This window comes from Melopsittacus undulatus, chromosome 1 (genome assembly GCF_012275295.1).
Source record: "Melopsittacus undulatus isolate bMelUnd1 chromosome 1, bMelUnd1.mat.Z, whole genome shotgun sequence".
Classification (NCBI taxonomy): Eukaryota; Metazoa; Chordata; class Aves; order Psittaciformes; family Psittaculidae; genus Melopsittacus; species Melopsittacus undulatus.
Window position 1 is genome coordinate 119216315 of NC_047527.1, and position 22718 is coordinate 119239032.

Genomic DNA, 22718 nt, shown 5'->3' on the forward strand with positions numbered 1-22718 from the left:
TATTCAGATATCTCATCAGTGAGAATGATGTAAATGTGTGATAGATTGCATTCTTTAAATAGAGAAAGAGTCACTCCTTTGTCTGGAAAGGACCATCCATCAGAGGAAGTATGAAACTAAATGCACACATCCTCAATAGTCTGTAAGGACTTGGTAGTACTTTATGGAAACATTGTATTGTTCACCTCACCTAATTCTAATAAGCATGCCCAAATAAAATGCCTTTAAGGGCTCAGGTTTCTCTAATGATCTTGACTTTTTTTCTACAAGTAATACGGCTGATCACTGAAAACAGTTACTTGTTTTATATATTACAGAGTGTCTCACCCCCCAACAATTATTTTGCCACTTCACAACTGGGAACCCAAAGAGGAACCTACAAAAGAAGAAGAACTTGGTCCTTTAGTAGAACACATTTATGAGGTAAGATTTATATTTGTTGCTGTAGGACCTCATGCTGCACCCATTTAAATCCTAATGGATTTGGTTTATTGTCTTTATCTGAAACTATGTAAAGCCACAAATGTAAGCATTCTGACTTTAGCACATGACCAAATTTAATCTGAGAATTCACAACCCCAGTATCTGTTCATGTTAGTGAAGGAGATATTAGTTTATGCTAGGAGACTGTCTTTGACATTTAAGGGATCTGTAAACATTTTGGGCGTTTGACAATAACTAAAAAGAGTGCTTAAAGGCTCATTGTAATCAATGACAAACATTTTCAGTTATTTGACAGGTTTCTCATTAAAAGCTGTGAGTGTTGTGCACAGGAAAAAAATAAGTTTACTGTAATATTTAGCTAACTGAAAAAAAAACCTTTACACACACATGTAACTTGTTACATCATTCTTCAGAAAATGCTCAGTTGAAAATAACTCTTAATGTTTGAAGTATATGTATTTCTACCTTGTACTGTTGGTTTTTTTTCTGTGGTTGATTCCTCATTTGAAAGAATAGCATTCAGGTTAGAAAAAAGTGCATCGAATAAACCTCATGGAATAAAGACTATCTTTGGAATCTGATGGATGACTTCTATTATAGGGGGTAAAAGAGAGTGTTTCACGTATGGTTATAATTCACAAACTAGCACTCAAGAAAATATAAGCAATGAGCTTAATCAGCAGTTTAAGATTTCAATTTGCATGACAAATACAAAACTGTAATGAATTAGACTGTAAAATACAAAATATCATTTGTGAATTCCTCCTCAACATAATTCTCTGAACTGAAAATTCTCTAACAAGACTTCTTGTCTCAAGCATTTGGTCTGTTTGTGGAACTATGTATGTGACTTCAAATGTATTTTAAAAAATGCCTTGAAATAGTTACAGTGGTTAGTTACAGTGATTAAACCACTTTCATGGTCTATTGATATCAGCAAAGCATAAAAAAGGCCAAACACCCACTCAAAAACCCTTTACTGTAGAAGGTGTAGGATTGCAAGTGGGGTTTATTCAGTTCTAAGTAAAGCTTATCAGTCACAAAAATTCTGCACATTCAAAAAAAGGAGGTTCTCAACATCTCTAGAAACTTTGAGTAAAGCTTCATGGTGCTCTGCTTCTTTAGCTCTCACGCCTAGTGTTAACACATATCCAAATTTCCTGTGGCCATTAGATATTTTCAAATTGTAAACTGATCTAATAAAAACTTTTTTAATAGCCCAGATTTTTTAATTTCTGTTATGTCTATCTTTATTCATTTTCCCAGAAAAGAATAATGTCTGGGGATGTTCTTTAGGAAAACTACTTCCTTATTCTTTTTTTGTGAAGTTTGAACTGAGAAGTGTTGAAAATAGAGTTCTTTCTTAACCACAAAAACTAGTTTAAGCTCTGCTATACCTTCTATTGCTGTACCCTGAAATGCGATTCTTTCATGTCCTGAAGTTTCAGCTATTTTCAAGTACGTTCTGTTAAAGTTCATTGTATATATATTTGTATAGTGTATTTTGCTAGTATGTTTTGATTTGGGGATTTTATACCTTTTTAAGTAATTTCAGCTTTCTCATATGTAGAAAAACGTGGGAAAGGTGATGTATTTCTTGAACACTGGCTCAGACAGAAAAGGTTTGTTCTCCTAGATTTGCCACTGGCTTTGTAACAAACATAGAGAGGTCCTTTTCCCCTATCTGCCACAGATTATCCATCAATAAAATTGTATTAATAATCTATACATCTTTCTCAAAGTACTTCAAGGCTGTGAACAGCAGGAATTTGAAAATGTCTGAGTAGTGGTTGCTGTATTTTTTGTTGTTGTTTATTGCCTTGGAAATTACTGATGATATTTGTTTGGCAGCTGCACAACATAGGACCAAGTGCCATCAACAATACAATTCTCCATGTTGGCTGGCCTGTGTCCAGTCGAGAAGAATTTCTTCTTTATATTCTTCATATTCAGACACATGGACCATTGCACTGTCAAACCAGCTCTCCTATTAATACAATGCAAATAAAGGTAAGTCAGCCTCTTTCATTTCCATCCCTGTCAGCACTTTGCTTGATTTTTTTCTGCCTACAGTTCACAATAGGATGAAAGTTTTGTGGATTTTTTTCAGTTACCCTGAGACCATTGTAACTGGGTAGGAAGCAAGGTATAGATAGTCTACAATGTTTCTAGTTTGGCAGATGTGTTGCACAGCGTGCATTTGGTTTCTGTTCTCTTCTTATCAGGAGAAACTTGTATTTCAATTCAGTATCACAGACACAAAATCATTTTTAAAATGGAAATTTGCAGGGTTTTCCTTGAGGGTCATTTATAACATGGCTTTGAATAGCTGACACAAGATACTTCAGCTCTCATGAGATCCTAAAAATTCTTGTGTCCTAAAGAGTACATTAATTCAGAAAGTCATCTGCACATCAGGTGCTCAGCGGATGATCTCCCAAAGGTGACATAAACCTTTGTTATGTCAAGGGTTGCACATAGCTTTTCAGTTGAGTCTGATACAGCCTATCAGTGGTTTGTTTGTCAAAAGGTCTTACATCTGAACCTCTTAGCAGTGGGGAAAATCCTTTGTAGCCCGATGATATCATATCATTAAATTGAAGGACATTAACTTCTTGGAGCTGTTTATTTAATAGACAGCAGGCAGACACCAGGTTTTGTAGCAGTATTTTTAAAGGATGTAACACAATGTTAGGTTTTTATTCCAATACACATAATTTACATGGTGATACAAATAATTTGTATAATCATTTGGTTTTTTTAGTATCACATGCTAATTCAGGTTTGAAGGGACCTTAGGAGTACTCTGATCCAACATCGTACTCAAGCAGGATCAGCTGTAAGATCAGACTAGATTCTTCAGGGCTTTATCCAGTCTCATCTTTAAAAAGAAACAAGAACAGATGCTGCAAAACCTCTCTGGGCAAATTTTGATGCTTTTTGAATGTCCTCACAGGGAAAAGGTTTTTCCCAACATTCAGTCTGAACTTTTATTGTTTCCACTTACCCCATTGCCTGTCATCATACCACCAAGCACCTCTGTGAAAAACCTGGCTTCACTTTTGTGACAACCTTCTCCCTTCGACGGCTTCAGTCCACTCAAAGCATTCTCACCTCTGGGCTGAACAAGCACTGGTCCCTTATCCTGTCCTTGAAGGACAAATGCTCCGGCCCTGAACTTCCCTGTGGGCTCCCCACAGGTTTTAATATCATATGCGATATTTTATATTATGTTTAAGTTCAGCATTGTATGAGACAGTATAAGCTGTAGAATGGGAATCATTTTAGAAGCCTATGTATTTTTTACCTGTATTAAAGTGTTAATGATTTTAATTTTTCAAAGAACATACTTTCAAAATCCTATGAAGTGAAGCTATCAACTGGAATTCTGCATTCTGCATATACTCTAGAAATTGAAGTTTTCATATACTGCCACTTGATAAAAGCTTTCATCTAGTCTACAAAAGTTCTACGGTTTAATCAGTATTAACTCATAATTGTTACAACTTTGCCAACAACATGACAGGGTTTGGGTTTTTCTACTTGGAAATGGTTGTGTAATTATTTTAATCATAACAGCAAAAAAGAGAAAATTCCTCTGCCTATTTTTTCAAAAGTGTTATTCTTAGGTATTGTTTACTGTTCAAATCGCTTCCCCTTCCATGGGCATGGTTCTTATTTTGTAGCAGACCTGGAGATACCAGAATTTGGAGGAAATAGTAACAACAGGAAGCCTAGTAGCAGCCTCCTCAATTAGTGTTGATACAGCAGTGTCTACAAGCCTGTTTTAAGATCTATGTGATGGCAGATCCCCCCAAAAGAACTTGGTTTGGCTCCAAGTCAGAAGATTTAGCAAAACACAGCTCTACATATTATTCCATCAAAAACAAGGTATCCAATTTATTAAGCATAACTGATTCCAGACACTTCTGGAGTAAACAACACTTCTCGAGTTTAACCAGTAGCCTGTTAAACATCTTGCCAAGAGAGCTGTGTTCCAAATGCTAAAAGTACTATACGTCTTTTGCATACCAAGAGGGGTTTGAGTTTAGTACAGTGGATGAAAGTGGAGACATCTTTCGAGTGAAGGGGATTGTTCACAACCACAGGAGCTGCAAGAGACAGAACTGCAATATATACTTACAAGAATACACAAAAATTGATGTTTACCAAATACATTAAAGCAGATCATGTTGCAAGTACATGAAAAGGATTTCATCCCTCCCTAGTCACTGTGCTCTGTTTTAAGTTTTGATTAAGAAGCTGAGATAAGAGCATTACTGTCAGGAGGGCAGAGCTGCTAGATAGAATAGTGCCACAATTCTTAGGACATTTTCAGGCAATGTGTTTTTGATGGTTATTATTGCTTTATTTTTTTTTAGTTTGCTCTTCCTTCTCCTTGTCAATGGTTGCATCTGTTACATAAACAGGACTCAATTCTTATGAGGCTTGTGAGAAATCTTCCTGTAATAATGAAATATTGCTTCATCTGTCATAGTAGAATATGACTGTAGTTGAACAATCATTACTGCAAGAATTTAAACATCCTTATTCAGTTTTCAAAGCACTGAACAGCATGAATACACAAATCAGGTTTCAAACATGTCATGCTTCTCTGTTGCTTCAGATGGCAAGAAGATACAGAGACAGCTTCCTTCAGGTTTTGTACAAACAGCAGGATGGCTGGCTCAAATTCCCAAATAAGTCTAAGGACATTATATGCATGGCTCCTCTTGGGTTTCAGAACCTAGCTCTCTTAGGGTGCTTGGGCATTTCCCCCTTGAAATTACTTTTTATGGTTCAGTTTCAGTTAGAGCAGTGTCTTCATCACTGCTGAATTTCTTGTCTTGTAGAAAGGCTTCCTCTGTGTTTTTTTGTTTCTTCCACAAAGATAAATCAAACCTCTGCACACATGGGATGACTCCTACTTAGGGACTTCCTAGTCCCTAGCTTATCTTTCTCTGAAGGCACTGAGGTATGTGAAATGATAATAGAATTAAGAGTCTTGCAAAAGGTGTGAAGAGTAGGGGCAGGACTGATGAAAGATGCGGAACAGAGGAACTAAGTACACTGGGGTGCTTTAATCTAGAAAGGAGGTGGCTATGCAGAAATGTGATCTGCAAGATCAGAAGTGGTGGGAAGAGTGTGGGTGGGGATTGACTGCTCTGCCTACTCCTGCACAGGAATGCAGCATGTTCACTGTACAGGAACTGGAGCATCAAACGAAGCCTGTAAAGCCAGATTCAAAACAAGCAAAAGGAAGTGGTAGTTCGTAGTGGCAGTTACTAGATATCTGGAACTTGTTGCCAGGGGAAGTAGTCAGGGTTAAAAGTTTATATGGTTTTAAAAGGAAACAGGACAAATTTGCAAAAGAGAAGACCAGTGAAGATTAATAAATGAAAAAAAAATCATGCAGATCAGGAAGTCCCTAAACTGAAAACATTTGGAAGCTGAAAGTTATTAGGAGAGAGCATTGTGTATTAATGTCCTGTTCCTGAATGTATGAATGAGCTCTTCCTTCCACATTTGTTTAAAGGCAGTGCTGATGAGAAGATGGACTTCTGGCCTGAGCCGATATTCCCAAAGAGTTGGGCATTTTTCACCAGACTGATGACAAAAAGTAGTTTATGGAGCCTGTACCTACAAATACCAGAGGTATAGGCAGTGGTTTCCAACTGTGGTAGACAATACAAGGTGACACAAATAGCACGCTCTCAGTAGCTGAGCCCTGCAGTACCATGAGTGAGATAACTGTTGGAGGAGCAGCAAAATAGCAGTAAAATCCACCACATGAGTCAGATGCATCCGTTAACATGATTGACTAGGATCTGTGAAAAAAAAAGACTTATATAGAAACCATCTAGTGTTCAAATGGATCTACATATACATCACTTGTGATCATATATTGAGGGCTTCTTCAATGGTGTGCACTAATATGTTGTGGTTCTTTTAATTTGTCATCATTAAAGAAGTGTATACATGCTGCTGAAAGAATCCTGGAAAGAGAATTCCCACATGTTATCACATTGAGAGGAAGAGATTCACTAGCTAGTTAACCATTCCCTTATTGAAAAAAGACAATGTTAACCTAATTAAGCAGTAGAAAAAAAAATCATCTTATTTTTGCCTAAGGGGTTTTCATCAGTTAATAAATTCTGGTATCATTCACTTTGTTGGATGCTTTTGACTGAAAGTCTCAGAGAATATCAAAATGGTTCCTTCTTCAACCTCATAATTTTAATCAGATGAATAGTACAGATTTTCCAAATCTAGTACTTACACAACATTAGTGTGTGGAAGGTTTTGTGTGTTTATAGCTGTTCTCTTCCCTCTAGTGTACAACATTTCTTACAATTACATAATTTTCTTCAGAAATTTAAGATATTTTATGTTCAGAGGCTAAAGGTACTGATAAGATGGATCTGGTGTAGCTCTTTATAATCTTATGCCCTTAAAAATAGTCTCATTTATGTTAAGGTGAATTCCTGTTGAGATCTTATTGCAAATTTCCTCATATGTTTTGTTGTGATTTTACATGATTGGATTGTTATGAATTACAATTTATCTTTCCCTCATAACAGCTCTATTCCCAGGTGTTCTCTGAGGCCTCTTGAAAGAAGCCATAAATACTCTGTGTAGAAATTAGACAAACTGCCAACAATAAATATAGCTTTTAATCAGAGAACAGAAATGCTGAAGAGAATACATTTAATATGAGAATAAAAAAGAACAAACTGTTATGTTATACAAAGTTGAGTTGTTACCAAAAGAAATCTTTGAAAAATAATGATCAAAAGTTGCAGTGCTAGAATTCAGGTTTCCTTTTCTTTTATGTTCTAAAGCTGGTAAAATCCTTATATTTCAATAGACAGATTCTGATCTGAACTAATGACGAGATTTCTGTGCAGTAGCTTTGAATTTACCCTGTTTTAGGGATCAGAATCTGGCCCAAAGAGTCTAATAAAATCAAGTACAGCAATGAAATTAACACCAATGAAAAGTGGAAAAAATGTCATCTGTTATAAATAAGCAGTATCTTGCTATGCTATTACTCATCATACTCCTAGCTGAAGACAGCATATTCTCATGGCTGTGCTGTTAAATTGAAAAAACAGTGGTAATCCAAAATTCAAGACCTCTGAGAAGAGAACAAATCTGTTAGAATCATTGCATGAGTATGTCATTAGCATTCACATTTTTTTTTTCTCTTTGCAGTTTGCTATTCCACAAGACACTCCTGAACTTGCTGCTTTTTTATATAATTCCACAATTTCTCATTACATCAGGAGAAGGGAAGTCACAGTGGCAGAACCTTACAGGAAAAACTCTGCAAAAATATTGGTGAGCTATCTAAACACTATCAACTGGGAATACACATACAGTTTATCAAGGTGGCTGTTGGTTTGACTGCAATTTATTTACTGATTTTTAAGTATTTTTCTAAGTGATTTTTAAGCCCTAAGTTTTAAATACTGCTTTTTACATATCACCAAGCCACAGGTTAGCTATTTTGTCTGACACAGGTTTGCATTAAAGGTCATGCATGCCAAATTCCTGATTGTCCTACTACTGGCTGCTTCCAGAGAAACCTCTCTGGTCTTGCAATTGCACACTTATCACAGAGAATTTCACCACAGATTTGGAGAATGCACCTTTTTCTAAGGAATTGTATTTCAGAATCAGTCTTCTGAAAGGTATCTATATTACTGTTACCTTGACTTCTAGCATTCTGGCTATTTCATAAAGCATAATTCACACTTAAAATGAACATTTTCATGTAAAGTAACAGTTCTGACATGTAAATGCTCTGGAATTTATTTGTTTCCCCCAGTCAGTATTTATATTCATGTGGAAAGGTAAGACCCTCTCCCCTTACAGTAACACGAGCAAGGCAAATGCATTTTAAACATTACAGACAATGCTGGAGAAAGAACAGAGATCTCTCTCCCATGAAACTAGTTCTGGTTAGCCAGTCTGGTACCTGAGTATTTGACCTTGGCTGTATTTTCAGAAGATTAGGTTTTTTTGCATTGCTGCATGCAATGCCCCATTCTTAGAAAACTTCAGCACTTCAGGTATCAGTTCCCCTTGCCTGGAGGCTGTTTTCAAGCTTGCTGACCTTGGGGTCATGTAGTCAGTGCTCTCCGTCTATTTTCCTAAACCTCAGGCAGAGTTTCTGTCATGCTGTCCAGTCTCATATTAAGCTGTTTAATGCAAGCTCATGTTTGAATTGCATGACATCACTAGAATTTGGTAGGAAGAAGAGAACCTCACAGACCTAAGTATTCTGGAGTAATAGAATAATTATGCTGCTTCTGAAAGTTAATTTGGCAATTTTTTTAACAGGAAGAAGATAGAATCTGAAAGTAATGAATACCATAATGTTATTAAAAACAAAATCACAGATGAACCCATTTTAAACAGTAATCACTGTTGATTCCTATGTAATTCTTTCATCAGCCTAATACCCTGGGAAGAATCTGATCCCACTGGGGCTGCAGGAAAAATGCCTGGACTTTTGAAGACATTCCAGTTAATACCACAGAACACTTCATCCATTCTTCAGTAATACCTAAATTATCATTTATCTTTCTCAGTGATTAGGTTCATGTGCTACCAACATAGAAATTACTGCAGTAACTGAAAGTGGTTAACAAAGTTTTTCAGTATGTACTGTGCCTGCATCTTAAACTAGGAAGCAGAGATTTTTCAGCTGCTTGATGTAGACAGATAGTATTTAACTGGGTACTTACTAATGTGAAATTTGCTCTGTGATAAGCACTCTTCTAGTGCACTATGCTTTTAGTAAGTACAAATTAGGTTAGGGTTGGATACGGTGCTTACCACTGGATATATAGCAGGACTTTTCCAGAATGGCCATAGAAAAGCAATACAGAAAAGCAATATATAATTTGTTCAGTTAGACATGTGTCCCAATTAGACATGTGTCTAATTCATGTGTTAGACATGTCCCAATGTCTTCAGCATTGCATACTATGGATCCAGAAAAAAAAAATTTTTTTTTGCCATATTGGAAGTATACATGAAAAGTGAGGGTTGCTCTGGAAAATGGATGATTGGCCAAAGGTGATTCTTTGTTAAAATTTATATTTTTGTCTAATTGTAAATTTTAAGCTTTTTTCATCAAAGGATTTTCACAGAGAGGAAAAAGTGTTCTGAGAACTTCTGTTTATATTGGTTATTAAACATTTGGTTTCTTTTCCATTAGTTCTAATGTTACAGTGTTGTGAAAATCACTACAGGCTAAATGTATTACTAAGAATAATAGAAATATGTGTTCAGGTCCTAAAATGTCAGCCAGAAGTAGACTTTTCTGCATATTAATGATTTATTTAGTTGATACGTGTTTTTGACTACTATGATTAATGAAAACAGCTCTCCTCTTTCCTGCAAGATAAATAAATCTGGTTGGAGAATGTTTAACTATGAAAAGCCAAATAAACAGATACTTTGAAATATTCATTAGAGAAAAAAAAAGTTTAGAATTGCAAGTTCCAGGGTTTGCAGTTTCATTTTTCAGGCAGAAAACACTGAGTAAGCACACATCTTCTACTTAACTTGTGATAAAACAGAGATTTGGATTTGTGGGGAAAGCTATGTATAAAGCTGTGTATATATTCCTTTAGGGAATACATACATTATCATCTCATTTCCTGAAGTATGGGCTTTGGTAATGCAGCCATTCTCACTGTCCCAAAGGAACATACTTGTGAAAACTTGGTTTTGCTTTCAAGGTCACAAGACCTTCTGTGATGAGTGTCAATAAAGCATCTGTAAGGGAAGGATTCTCTTACAGACCTCTGTTATAAAAATGTGAATCAATTAAAACCTGAGCCTTCCTCATGAATCAAACAGTAACTTTTTAGCCAAAATCCATTTGCATATATATACCTATACATTATTTTACACACGTTTACTTGTTTTTCTGTAAGATCTTTCTTCCTTTCTACACCCCAAACAACCACATAATTTCTGTGGTTACCCTGTGAGACTCTGCTCATTTCCTTCTGTGGCTTCCAGTCAGCCTTCAACCTTTGAAACATTCTTCTGGCAGACTTTAAGTATGTAGTTTTGAGTTGCATTGCTTGGCTTTTGTCTTCAACCCTGTGTATGAGCCAGAATCACTGGTCATCAGGAATGTTTCATGGACAGCAAGTTTCAAGTAGAGCAACTAAAGAATCTCAGCAAATATTCTGGCTGCTATAATGTAAACATCAGTAAAAGGAGAGTTAAGAGAAAAATTTAGGAACATAAGGGCTTTAGGCATAGAGAACAGGAAAAAGAAGTGTTGAGATCACAAAATGACTGATAGATGAAGACAAAGCACATGCTTCAAAGGATTAATAAGTACCTGGATATTTTAAGAGTTTTTCCGAGTAGATGCTGTTGAAAATTTTTACTTTTATTTTCATTACTATAGATAGGTGGTTGTATTCATTGGTAGAGCAAAAAAACTCTCCCCCTTGGTTTATAGTTCTCACAGTGAATCATGGGGTATCTATCATGTATATTAGATGACGTTACTGATTTAATTCTTTAAGGGGTAGTTGATTTGTTTTGCTAGTTTATAGCATTTGAAAATGATTATATGCACTTTTAAAGCACAAGTATGACTTCCCTTTGTTTTGCACACAGAACTGTACAAATGTGAAGTGTATCCTGATTTCCTGCACTGTGGGACAACTGGAAAAAGGAAAGAGTGCAGCGCTGAAAATCAGGTCCCGGCTATGGGCCCAAACATTCCTGGAGGTAATGCACACAAAAGTCTCTTTCTATGCATAAGACCCTGCATCTTTTATTTGAATAGATATGTAAGAATACAAATTATGACATTAAATGGATCAAATGCTAAACCTTTTTGTTATCACTTGCTTTGAAGGTAACATCGGTTTCCTGTTCAGGTTGCATGCATGCTGCTTACTCTTCTTTTTTTCCCTATCAACCCCTCTCTAACTTATGTCCCAAATCTTACCTGAAAATTCCAAGATTATTTTTAAACACCTCTCCTGGTTTTATTTCTGCTTTCCTGGACTGGTCCAAGTCAATGATCATTTAGGCCTCCATGATGTGCTCTGCATTCATCATGTCTTTCCCAATGAAAGGTTTTTCTTGGAGCCAAATAGTATATGGTGTACACTCTGTCCAGTTTAAAACTTCGTTGTTATTAATTGTCTGTTAATCTAGGGAAGAGTAATATGTATCAAGCTCATATGACATACAAATACTCGTGTAGTGACAATCTGTATATCACCACTAAAAAGAATGGACAATGCAGACCATGGAAAAAATTAACTTCTCTTTGCAAATTCTTGAATTTCCAACTTCATCCGTCTTCAAAATTCTGTCTACACTGCATAAAGGAGAAGGATTACACTGTGAACTGCTACCTCACAGCTGGCAATGTGGTTGTCGTATCTTTAACACTGGGCATTGGAAAACCTGTAATTCAGTTTGCTGTTACTAGCGAAAATCTGGAGATCCTCTGTTGGTCAGACTGATTGATTGTCACCTTCCTTTTTAATGTAATTAGAATTCCCCAGTCTTTCTACCTAGAACACAAGAACCTTCTTGTGTTCCCCATAGCTGTAGAAGAATGATTTATTGACAGTGCCTCTTACCCTAGGAAGGAAAGAATTGAGGATCTTCAGATTAAAACAGGAGCTTCTAAATAAGCTCCTCGCACCTTTGGACTTAATTTCTCCCTTTCCTCCAATGTGAAAATAGATAAATTAATTCTTCCTTGCTTGACTTTCTTTCCTGGAGAAACAAGAGTGCAGATGGAACAGTATTTATAGGAAGTTGAATGCCAGCTCAATGGCTAACAATCATGGCTCCAAATCCACAGTGGGTGCATACTTTGAGGGTCATGGTTTTCTCTTGGTGTACAGGACTACGGCAGTGCTTACCAGAAGGATAACAGGAAAGGTTTGTCTACCTCTCTATCAGGACTTAAGAGTACATTCTGTGTTTCTTCTGCAACAGCTATGAGCACCATTATGACTGAAGAGAGCATAGAATTATTTGGCCTTACTTGAGGAAAAGTGATTTCTGTCTAGCTCAGTAACAAAGGGCATCCTTTCAGATACTAGGTGAATTAATTCCTGATTTGTCAATTCTTTTTTAAACAATCAATTCCAAGAAACTTGTATATAGAATCATAGAATAGTTAGGGTTAGAAAGGACCTTAAGATCATCTAGTTCCAACCCCCCTGCCATAGGCAAGGACACCTCACACTAAACCATGTCACCCAAGGCTCTGTCCAACCCGGCCTTGAACATCCCCAGGGATGAAGCATTCGCAGCTTCCCTGGGCAACCCATTCCAGTGCCTCACCACTCTCCCAGTAAAGAACTTCTTACTTATATCCAATCTAAACCTCCCCTGTTTAAGTTTTAACCTGTTACCACTAGTCCTGTCACTACGGTCCCTAATGAAAAGTCCCTTACCAGCATCCCTATAGCTCCCCTTCAGATACTGGAAGGCTGCTATGAGGTCTCCATGCAGCCTTCTCTTCTCCAGGCTGAACAGGCCCAACTTTCTCAGCCTGTCTTCATACGGGAGGTGCTCCAGTCCCCTGATCATCCTTGTGGCCCTCCTCTGGACTTGTTCCAACAGTTCCATGTCCTTTTTATGTTGAGGACACCAGAACTGCACACAATACTCCAAGTGAGGTCTCACAAGAGCAGAGTGGAGGGGCAGGATCACCTCCTTTGACCTGCTGGTCATGCTCCTTTTGATGCAGCCCAGGATACGTTTGGCTTTCTGGGCTGCGAGTGCACACTGAAGTCGGCTCATGTTCATTTTCTCATCGACCAACACCCCCAGGTCCTTTTCTGCAGGGCTGCTCTGAATCTCTTCTCTGCCCAACCTGTAGCTGTGCCGGGATTGCTCCGACCCAGGTGTAAGACCTTGCATAAGACCACCTCACGAAGTTTAACCATGCCATAGCTTTTCTTCACTTCCTGTAACAAATATACAATGCTTTTAGGTAGAGGCATATTTAGCAAATGTGTTTGAAAGGCTGGGCTAGATGTACTCCATTTAGGTTTGCTCAGTGAGTCATCTGTTAGTGGGGAAAAAAAGGCAGGCTGTGGTTCAAATTTAAGCCCAAGAGCATGATAGTTTGAATGTCCCTCTGTCCTCCCAGATCTTGGTAAGTGAGGTGGACATCTAGTGTAAGCTTTTGCAAAGATCTGACAAAGTTTTGCACATAAAATGCCAGGAGTGCATCTCTGCACTCATAGAAAAAGCACATTTTGGAAAACATGGTGGGAATTTTATTCCAATTTTTTTCTTATTCCAGTAAGAGTCTATCTGACATTTGCACACTGGCTAGTCTCTCTTAACTGCACTAGTCCACTGTTCCTAACACATTGAGACAGGCAGAGAGGCAGAGATATTCTCCTTTGCTGGAACAATCTGTCATAATTTTGATCGCTGCTCTGTGCAAGCAGTATCACAGTGGACCTCCCCATCTTCCTCACCAAGCAAGAAGTAACACTTAGCTGCCTTAGCATGAACTGGACATGGCATATTCCAGATTCAATCAAGTCTTTCTCTTCATCATTCTACTGGTGAAGTCTAAGTAAGTCTTTAAGGGCCAAAACCAAGGTCTTGTGAAAAAACACACATGTAAATGAAACTCCTTGCACAGATCCCTAGATGCCAATTTTCTAGGCTGTTTACAGCTCTTTCAGTGGGTATTAGCTCATAAAAGTTTTTCCAAGTCCAGTTTAGTATGGAACAAGAAATAACTGTAAGAGATTAAAGCTAAAAAAAAAATAATGAGAAGCAGAGAGTGCCTCTCTCATTTTTTGGATGTGACAGAGGATGTGTAACAGTTGCAACAAAACTAGCTGCAGAAGACACGCAATCTCCTTTGTAAAGACAAAACTGGCTCTTCATAAAAACAAAATATTTTTCTAAATTATAAGTTTAGTTAGCATGACTTAGGTTCAGAGCAAGGATAACTGCATGAAATTCAGTGACATGTTTAAGGGGGCAGTGGGACACATCTAATTTTAGTCATCTGAAAATTACATATCAATTTTGGTTGCCTAACTTTGTAGCCTGTGACAAGACAGAGAGACGTCTTCAGAGAATTTGTTATCTAGCTGATTGGAAACACCTTTTCTGCCTTCTGATCTGGATAGCGGAGAACAGTCAAAGTATGCCTTGGGACTTGGGGGTGTGCAAACACACTTAGGCAATGCCAGGCCTGCAGGGGTTTTAGCTCCTCCTTGCTCCTTAATAAATCCTGCTTGCTATGCCTGAACCTCCCTTCACTCAGTTCACTAGTAATAAAATATGGAGTTTCTAAACATAATTTCTCATCAAGGAAGTACAATTAAAGCATTCACGCTAACAGTGATGATAGCTCCAGGTGCCAGGCAATGAAGGCAAGGAGATGAAGGATGAGAGAACTGGAAGGACTTCTAGCTGATGGCCCAAAATAACAAGGTATTTCGTCAGGCTCTTTCTCATTTCTATACCCTTCTAGACCTCTCAATTTCTTTTAATGTCCTTGTAGAAGTGCAGCTTCAGCAGAAAGGGAACACCATCACTCTATAAAGCAGGGATATGGGGTTTCTCAAGCTGAGGAGGGAATTGAATTCATGTCTTCCAGTCATGAATTCTCTAATCACCAGACTGCCAGCTCTGGCTTCTGCCACTGAATATTTAATAAATAAAGTCTTTAAGTCTTTCCACTAATGCCTTAGGATCCTTTTAAATAATTTTTAGATTCTGCCTTCTGAGAGGGTGGAAATATTCGCACTTAATCCTGATTTGGGTGCCTCTCTTCCTGATAAGGGAAAGTCCTCATGCACTACCCTGATGGTTAGTACAAGTCAATTTGCCTGAGGTACCTCATTGTCTTGGTATGCTGTACAGGGAGCCTAGATATTGAATTTCAGGGTTTGGATAGCAGTCTGAGGTCAGACACTTCAGATGTGGGTGTTGCAGCACTCATCATCTTTATTATGTCAAGCATATATTTCCATTTTTAGGCATCTAATAGGAAGGAAGAGTGCGTGTTCCGAACCACTCAAACAACTATGCAACAGAGAAGGCAAAACATGGCTTTGTGTACTAAGGCAGCACCCTATTACAGTGTGGCTGCCATGTTTCTGTTCCTTTTCAGCTTTCTCCAATTAAAAGTAGATTTTTCTCCCTTATCGCTATTAAAGTTCACACAGTCAGGGATGCCAAATTCAAATATCTGGATCTGTCTAAAAATCATGAGAGAAACAAAACAATTATATTCAATAACATTGAAAGAAAACAAAATAAGCTTCAAACCTCTTGGGACCTTTGCACACCCTCTGTGGGTGTTTTTATATTGCTGCCTCCCCAGGCTCTCCCAGAAGGAGATTTTTATCACTCTATGAAACTTTCAATACAGGCTGAAAGAATGAGCTCAGTTCTATGTCCCAACAGTGCTGTAAGGGTCCAAAGAGCTTGGAAGGATGTCACAGATCAGACAGATGGAACAGGTTCATCATTTAGAAATGAATTTTTGAAACAGATATTTTACTAGCCAACCCCTGAGTCTTATATTTAAAGGTACCCATCAGAGTTTAAAGAACATGGGGCAAGATCTCCTTGGATCTTCCCCTCATGACTCAGAAATACCATGGTTACATGAATGGGAATATAATATAGCCCTAACAGGATGCAACGTAGCATAACCATGTAAGGTTGTTTCTCTTTTGCACGAATCAGGCTATTACTTGCTTGATCAGCAAATCTGAATCCAAAAGTCAGCTTTACTAGAGGGTTCATATTTACAGCCAGGCTTTGAAGTTAATCCAAAAAAGTCTGTGATTCTTCTTGGCCTTTGCACAATGTCTGTCCATGTCTTTGTTGGCTGGTTGGGAAATTTGGGCTGCTTTATTTACTCAAACATGTCTAATCATTGCACGTCATTTAACTGTTACATGTCATGGGAGTCTGGGTTTTAAAGTGACAGATTACAACTGTCAAGAGGCAAAGGGGTCAGCTGTTGTCAGTTAAACTAAGTGGAAGAGGAAGGAGTCACTCAATACATGACTGATCTTTTGTGGCAACAAAATATGCAGACTGATTCATATAACTTCGATGAGAAATGTGAATTGTTTCATCCTAGCATTAATCAATCACTTTCAATAAAATTCTCCTCAGGTTTTTATTAGCATATCTATGAGGAGAAAGTGTGTAATGACAGTGTGTTCTCAGCTTTAATGAGCACAATTTCTTCTGCAGATCATCATATCTTCGTTTAGATTATAACACTCTTGAGGAATGTTGTATTTCACTGCTATCCTGCTTTCTTTAGTATATGAAAATTTTGTACATTAATTGAATGTGCAAAAGAGTTTGGGATGTTGCTGCAGAGACAGCAGTTTTTACTCTTAAGTTTATTTACAAAACCATGACTGTGCGGTTCAGTCTGGCCCTTCAGTTCAGAACCACCATATCCTGATTATTTAACTGTATTTCATTCCTCAGATTGAATCTGTAGATTTCAGCCTAGCTCACAGCAGTTACTTTTTAGGTATACTTTAGTTTAGTTCTGGAATAACCTTAGGAACTAGGAACTTTACAGGCTTACTAAGAGCATATGATGCCCTTTTTAGGAAACTAATTATGCTCTACAGTCTTTTATGGCTATGGCTGTATAACTTAATTTTAAAAGGGGCTGTGAGAAAGGGAACTGTTTTGAGGTGAGTGGGAGGAAGGCAACCAGTTCCCATCACACTATTTACTCTCTCTCTCTTCTCAGTATCTAAGTTTGCATGTGAAGCAGGGGTCATGTTTTTCTGGCAGCTTCTGCAACACAAATGGGAGGATGCAGCAGTTCTCTGGGGACTACCTTTTTTTTTTTTACTTAGAAAAAAAATGCTGTTGATTTACGTGGAGTTTTTGAGCCTTTACAAGGCCTGCAAGTTACTGTTTGAAGGAAACAGAAATGTTTCCTCAGGATACAGATGAAAGGTAAAATCACAGCCCATAAAAAGCCTTGTTTGATAGCAAGTGTGCGTAAGGACAGTGAAGTAAGCAAAAGATGTTTTTGTAGGAGTGTTTGCCATGAGGCCTCTGCACCCAGGGGTTCTGTATGATGGCTCATCCTTTTCCCTACCCACATGTTGCTGTAAGATTCCACTTCTGCCTTGAGCTCAAGGGAAGTTTGGTTAGTGTTTTCAAAGAATAATTCTGTGTCCAGCCTAAATTCTCTATCCATGGATGGAACTGGGGAAGCGCCAGGAAAATTAGTGAGAGAGGTATCTTGTTCTCTCATTAATTGCCATTTATAAGACACATAGGGAAATTAAGTAGATTATTTTAATTCAGAGTGGGAATAAGAGCCATAAACTTGATGCACTGCCCTTTGGGCCACATAAAATAACAAAAGGAGAAAGTCAACAAAGAAATTTGCCTTTATGTCAAACAACCCTTGTTATTTGGAAAAACAAAATAAGTAAAAAATAAAACTGTGGGTGTCTAAAAATGCTGTATTACACTGGACTTGTTTATGCGGAATAAAGGCTAGAAAGAAATAGCCTTGGTCCTGGGCTGAGCTGGATGGAGTGTTTAGGGTGTGGACTAGTTCTGTTTTCGTTCATTGTTATTTGAAATAATGTCAAAATGTCAATAAGAGCAGAACACGAGAAACTTGCTAGATGAGATGAAGAATAGGTAACATTAGGTATGTGAAGAAATAGCATCTTAAATCGATAACTTAAAATCTGTAAAGTATTCTGAAATCACAACAAAATGTCTGCCTCTATTATAATTTAAAAGTCTGATAAAATTAATGTAAAAGATATTGTCCTGGCTTCAGCAGTAGCAGTCAGTTTTTCTCCTTAGTAGCTGCTTTAGCACTGTGTTTTGACTTTCGGCCTGGGAACAGAGCTGGTAACACCGATGTTTTTAGTTGTTGCTAAGTAATGTTTAGTCTGACCAAGGACTTTGTGAGTCTCATGCTCTGTCAGAGAGGAGGGGAGGCCAGGAGGAAGCAGAGACAGGACACCTGACCCAAGCTAGCCAAAGAGGTATTCCATACCATAGCACGTCATGCCCGAGGAGGTAACTGGGAGTTCCCCGGAAGCGCTCGCTCTCTTCCAGGTCAGGCTCGTTTTGGCAGGTGGTATCTTATTCTCTTCCCTTGTTATTTCCCTTATCATTATTATTATCGGTGGTAGCAGTAGTGGTTGTGTTACACCTTAGTTACTGGACTGTTCTTATCTCAGTCCATGGGAGTTACATTCTATTGATTCTCCTCCCCATCCCTGGGGGGGGGAGGGGGGAGAAGTGAAAAAAGAGGGGGAGATGGAGAGAGAGAGAGACTGTGGTTGGGTTTTAAACCACGACAGATACAATATGTGAAGTTGAAGAAGTTAATGATAGAGATGAAGACATCTTGATTTTCAGAGGAGCTATCTTTAGTCACAGATACATATGGGTGGACATACCCTCTTGTTACAGATAGCACAAGTTCTTTTTGACCATGCACAGAGTCATACATACATTTTTCTAATAAATTAACACAAGAACTAATAGTTGTATGACCTCTACTCTCAGCATTTATGCAAGCTACTCTGTATTGGCAGTAGTTCAGGTTTTTGGAGGTATGGGTCAAAGAAAGCAAGCTAATGAATTCCCAAAGCATATATTTAAAAGGTAACACCATATTGCTTTCCCTCTTGTCTAAAATGTGCCAGACTCCAGCAGACACAAAAGGAAACAAATTTTAATCAAGCAGGGTCAACACTGCTGTAACAATACTGAACTCCAAATGCAACAGACGTAAATTCTGGGGGGAAAATTCCACCAAAGCGTGCAGCTTGTGATAGAGAAAGTACATGCCCTTCAGTTAGGGTGAGTTCACTGAGCTACACCTAACCAGAAAAAAAGTATTTCGGAGAAGCTGAAAATGTTCCACAGAGGAAATGGAACAAAGTCATTCTGGGGAGTCTCTCCAGTAGTTAAGCTCTTCAAACCTGCAGAAAAACAATGAACTGTCAGATTCCTTTAAGCTGCTTAAAGTTTGTTCCTCCTACCCTTAGTCTACCTGTGGGCCAGATTTGTCCCTGCATTTTAGTCTGGTCTCTGACTAGAATGCTTCCATATCCTTCAACAATGCTTTGGGGAAACTTCAAGTTTTTGTGCAAGCTTCCTGCAGAAACTACCAGCTGGAGGCTGGAAAACTCTCCTTCAAATTATCCAGGATTTCCCAGAACTTCCCGCATTATTTCTGTTTGTCTCAATTGTACTTAGGGAAACATTATATTGAATATTTATTTGGAACACTTTCCGTCATTTCTGGATGCTTCTGTGTCTTACAACTGTTAAAGAAAACAAAGGCTTCAGTTCAAAAATCTATTTGTAAAACAAAAGTGTGTAGAGAGAGAGAAGCTTTAATAAACACACCAGCAGGGATCTACCACCCACACAACACAGGGAATGGCCGTGTTTTGCCTACTTACCAAGATACTGGCAAGCTACTGTCTCAGCAACGTGCTCAAGAGCAGGCTCTGCTGTTCTAACACAAGAGGAACCTCAAAAGACCAGTGTAGCTAGGGCTGGGCTCCCTACTGTTGGTCATTAGGCACTGACAATCATAAATACCAAATTCCTCCTTCGCCTTCCTCTGAGCCATAATGAAGTCCTCATCTTGAATTGCAAACCAGAGGTTCTGCTGCTTCCAGTAAATACTGAATGTTTAAGCATACACTATTTAAAAAATGATACGGTAAAGAAATGTTGTTTCTTTCTCACAAATGACTTGAGAACTACAAACAAGGCTGTGGGAGAGAAAGCTGCATGTATGTCCAAGGTGTTGGTACAAGTAAGAATCCTGTTTGCAACTGCTGCTGACCACAGTCATTGTTTTAAAGCCTCTTGCCACAAGCACATAATTCTGTGAATGCAGGAAAAATACTCTTGAGTCTTTTATAGTCTCCATTCCTGTAAAGCAATGGAGATGTGCAGCATTTCCAGGAGCCTAATGAAGAGTCAAGAAGAGTTGATAGCTGTGTGCACAACCCAAGATTATTACCCCAGCCAAACATTAATCCACAGGAAGTACCCTTCTCTGGTGTTCTTACTGCTGATATAAGCTGAAAATGAAATAAGCCATGTATAGCAGGTGAAACAATTTATTTTTCCATGAGTGCTCTGTTTCCTTTATATGATGTTTCAAGAGAGTTAATACCTTTACTGTACCCTAGCCAATCAGGCTGTTATGTCAAATGTCTACTTCTTTAATAATATAACATATCCTGCTCTCTCCATAACAGATTACTTTTATAAAGCATATAAATAATATGCAAAATTCTGCTTAATATGAATTGCTTAGTATTGAAAACACAAGGTGTTTTCAAGTTTTTTTTCTGAATGCAGATCATTCCACAACTACAGAAGAGTGCTGGGGCTTTGTGTGAGAAGTCTGTTGCTGTAGAGTAAAAGATGAAGAATGGCTTGAGTCTGAAAATTGAAAATAATTACGATGATGAGGAAAAACTATTTTTTAAGACCATCTCAGCACCACGAAAGTGTATAAAAAAATATGGATTTGCCAAGTGCAATATTAAATTGGTCTTATTTTTAATTTCAAACACTTGATTGATAGAAAAGGTGTTTGGCTTTCATAAGATGCTGTCGATGTTAAGGAGCTGATTTGGCTATCCCTATGTAGTTATTTAAAGTAGTTTTCTTCATATTGCTCATCCCTAATGTAAGCCCCAAGAAGAGGTTAAATATTCTGATAATAAACATTCATCTGCTCTCAGTATTTTAAAAGGACAAAATCATGGCATAGCCAAATGACTTCCAGAAGGCACTAAATGTGCTGGCTTCATGTCACCAGTAAACACTTACATATTTAAAGAGAAAAGCAGTTTTTTAAAAAGAAGACAGAATGGACAAGGCCAATAGCAGAACTATAACCCTGGACCGCAGGAGAGCAGCTTTCATCTGAAAATATGCCTTCAGGGAAAATATGGCTCTTCTTCTGAATGGGACACAGAAAGGGCTGGGTTACTCAACACCTCCTTCACTTTGGTCTTTGCTGGTAAAATCTGCATATAGTAATATGAGGGCTCTGTGACTCAGCAGCAATCAACATTTACCTTTGGTGGAGGAATGTCAGGTTAGGGGAACATTAAAACAAATTGGACATTAAAAAGTCCAAAGGACCTGATGGGATACACCTACAAGTGCTGAGGGAGCTGTCAGTGCGAGAACACTCTCAATCATCTTTGAAGTCATGATAACTGATAGAAGTTCCTGAGGACTGGAAGAAAGCAAATGTCACACCTGTCTTCAGGAAGAAGGATCGTGAGAACTCCAGCCAATCAGCCTCACTTCAATCCCTGATAAAGTGATGGAGAAAAAAAAAACGGAAGCCATTTGCAAACATTTGAAGGACAAGGAAGTGATGGGGAGTTGGCAGTGTAGATTTATGAAAGGGAAATCATTAGGCTATCATAACCTGATAGCCTTCTGTGATAATTGAGGTTCATCTTGGAGGACAAGTGGAGAGCAGTCACTGTTTTGTATCTGGACTTTAGCAAGGTTTTTGACACTGTCAAAATGAATGAAGACAGGTAGTCAGAGCTGTGGATTCAAAACTGAACTGCCAGACTTGAAGTGTTATGATCAGCAGCATGAAGTTGGCTGGAAGTCTGTCAGTAATAGTATATCTCAGGATCAGTACCAGGGCCGGTACTGTTTAACATCATTAATTTCTTTGATAATGGAACAGGATACACTTTCAGCAAGTTTGCAGACGACAGAACAGTGGAAGGAGTCATTGATACACCAGATGGTTGCACTGCCCTTCAGAAGAGGCTGGAGAAGTGGGTTGGCAGGAATTTCATGAAGTGTGATGAAGGGAAATGCAAAGTCCTGTACCACAGGAGGAATAACACAGCACATTAGCACAGGCTGGAGGCCAACCAGCTGGAAGGCAGTGTCCTAGCAAAGGATCTTGGGGTCCTGATGGACACCAAGTTGAACCTCAGCCTAGTGTGTCTGCCCTTGCAGCAAAGAAAGTTGACAGTCTCTAGGGCTACATTAGGAAAAGCATTGCCAGCTGGTCGAGGGAGGTGATTCTTTCTCTCTACTCAGCAATGGTGAAACAGATCTAGAGTGCTGTGTCCATTCCTGGGCTCCCTGGGACAAGTGAGACATGGAGACACTGGATCAAGTCCAGCCAAGGGCCACAACAATGGTTAAGGCCTTGGAGCATCTGAAACACCAGAAGAGGCTGA

At 38.4% G+C, this 22718-nt stretch overlaps 1 protein-coding gene across 1 annotated transcript in view; it reads left to right on the plus strand.

The window, feature by feature from the left end:
- ITGA8 (integrin subunit alpha 8) overlaps window positions 1-22718 on the plus strand; it is a 109730-nt gene that overhangs the window by 74425 nt on the left and 12587 nt on the right. Inside the window, exons 24-27 of the mRNA XM_034066803.1 lie at window positions 318-423; window positions 2296-2454; window positions 7660-7785; window positions 11101-11214. Of these exons, the coding sequence (XP_033922694.1) occupies window positions 318-423; window positions 2296-2454; window positions 7660-7785; window positions 11101-11214 (505 nt within the window). The remainder of the gene's footprint in view (window positions 1-317; window positions 424-2295; window positions 2455-7659; window positions 7786-11100; window positions 11215-22718) is intronic.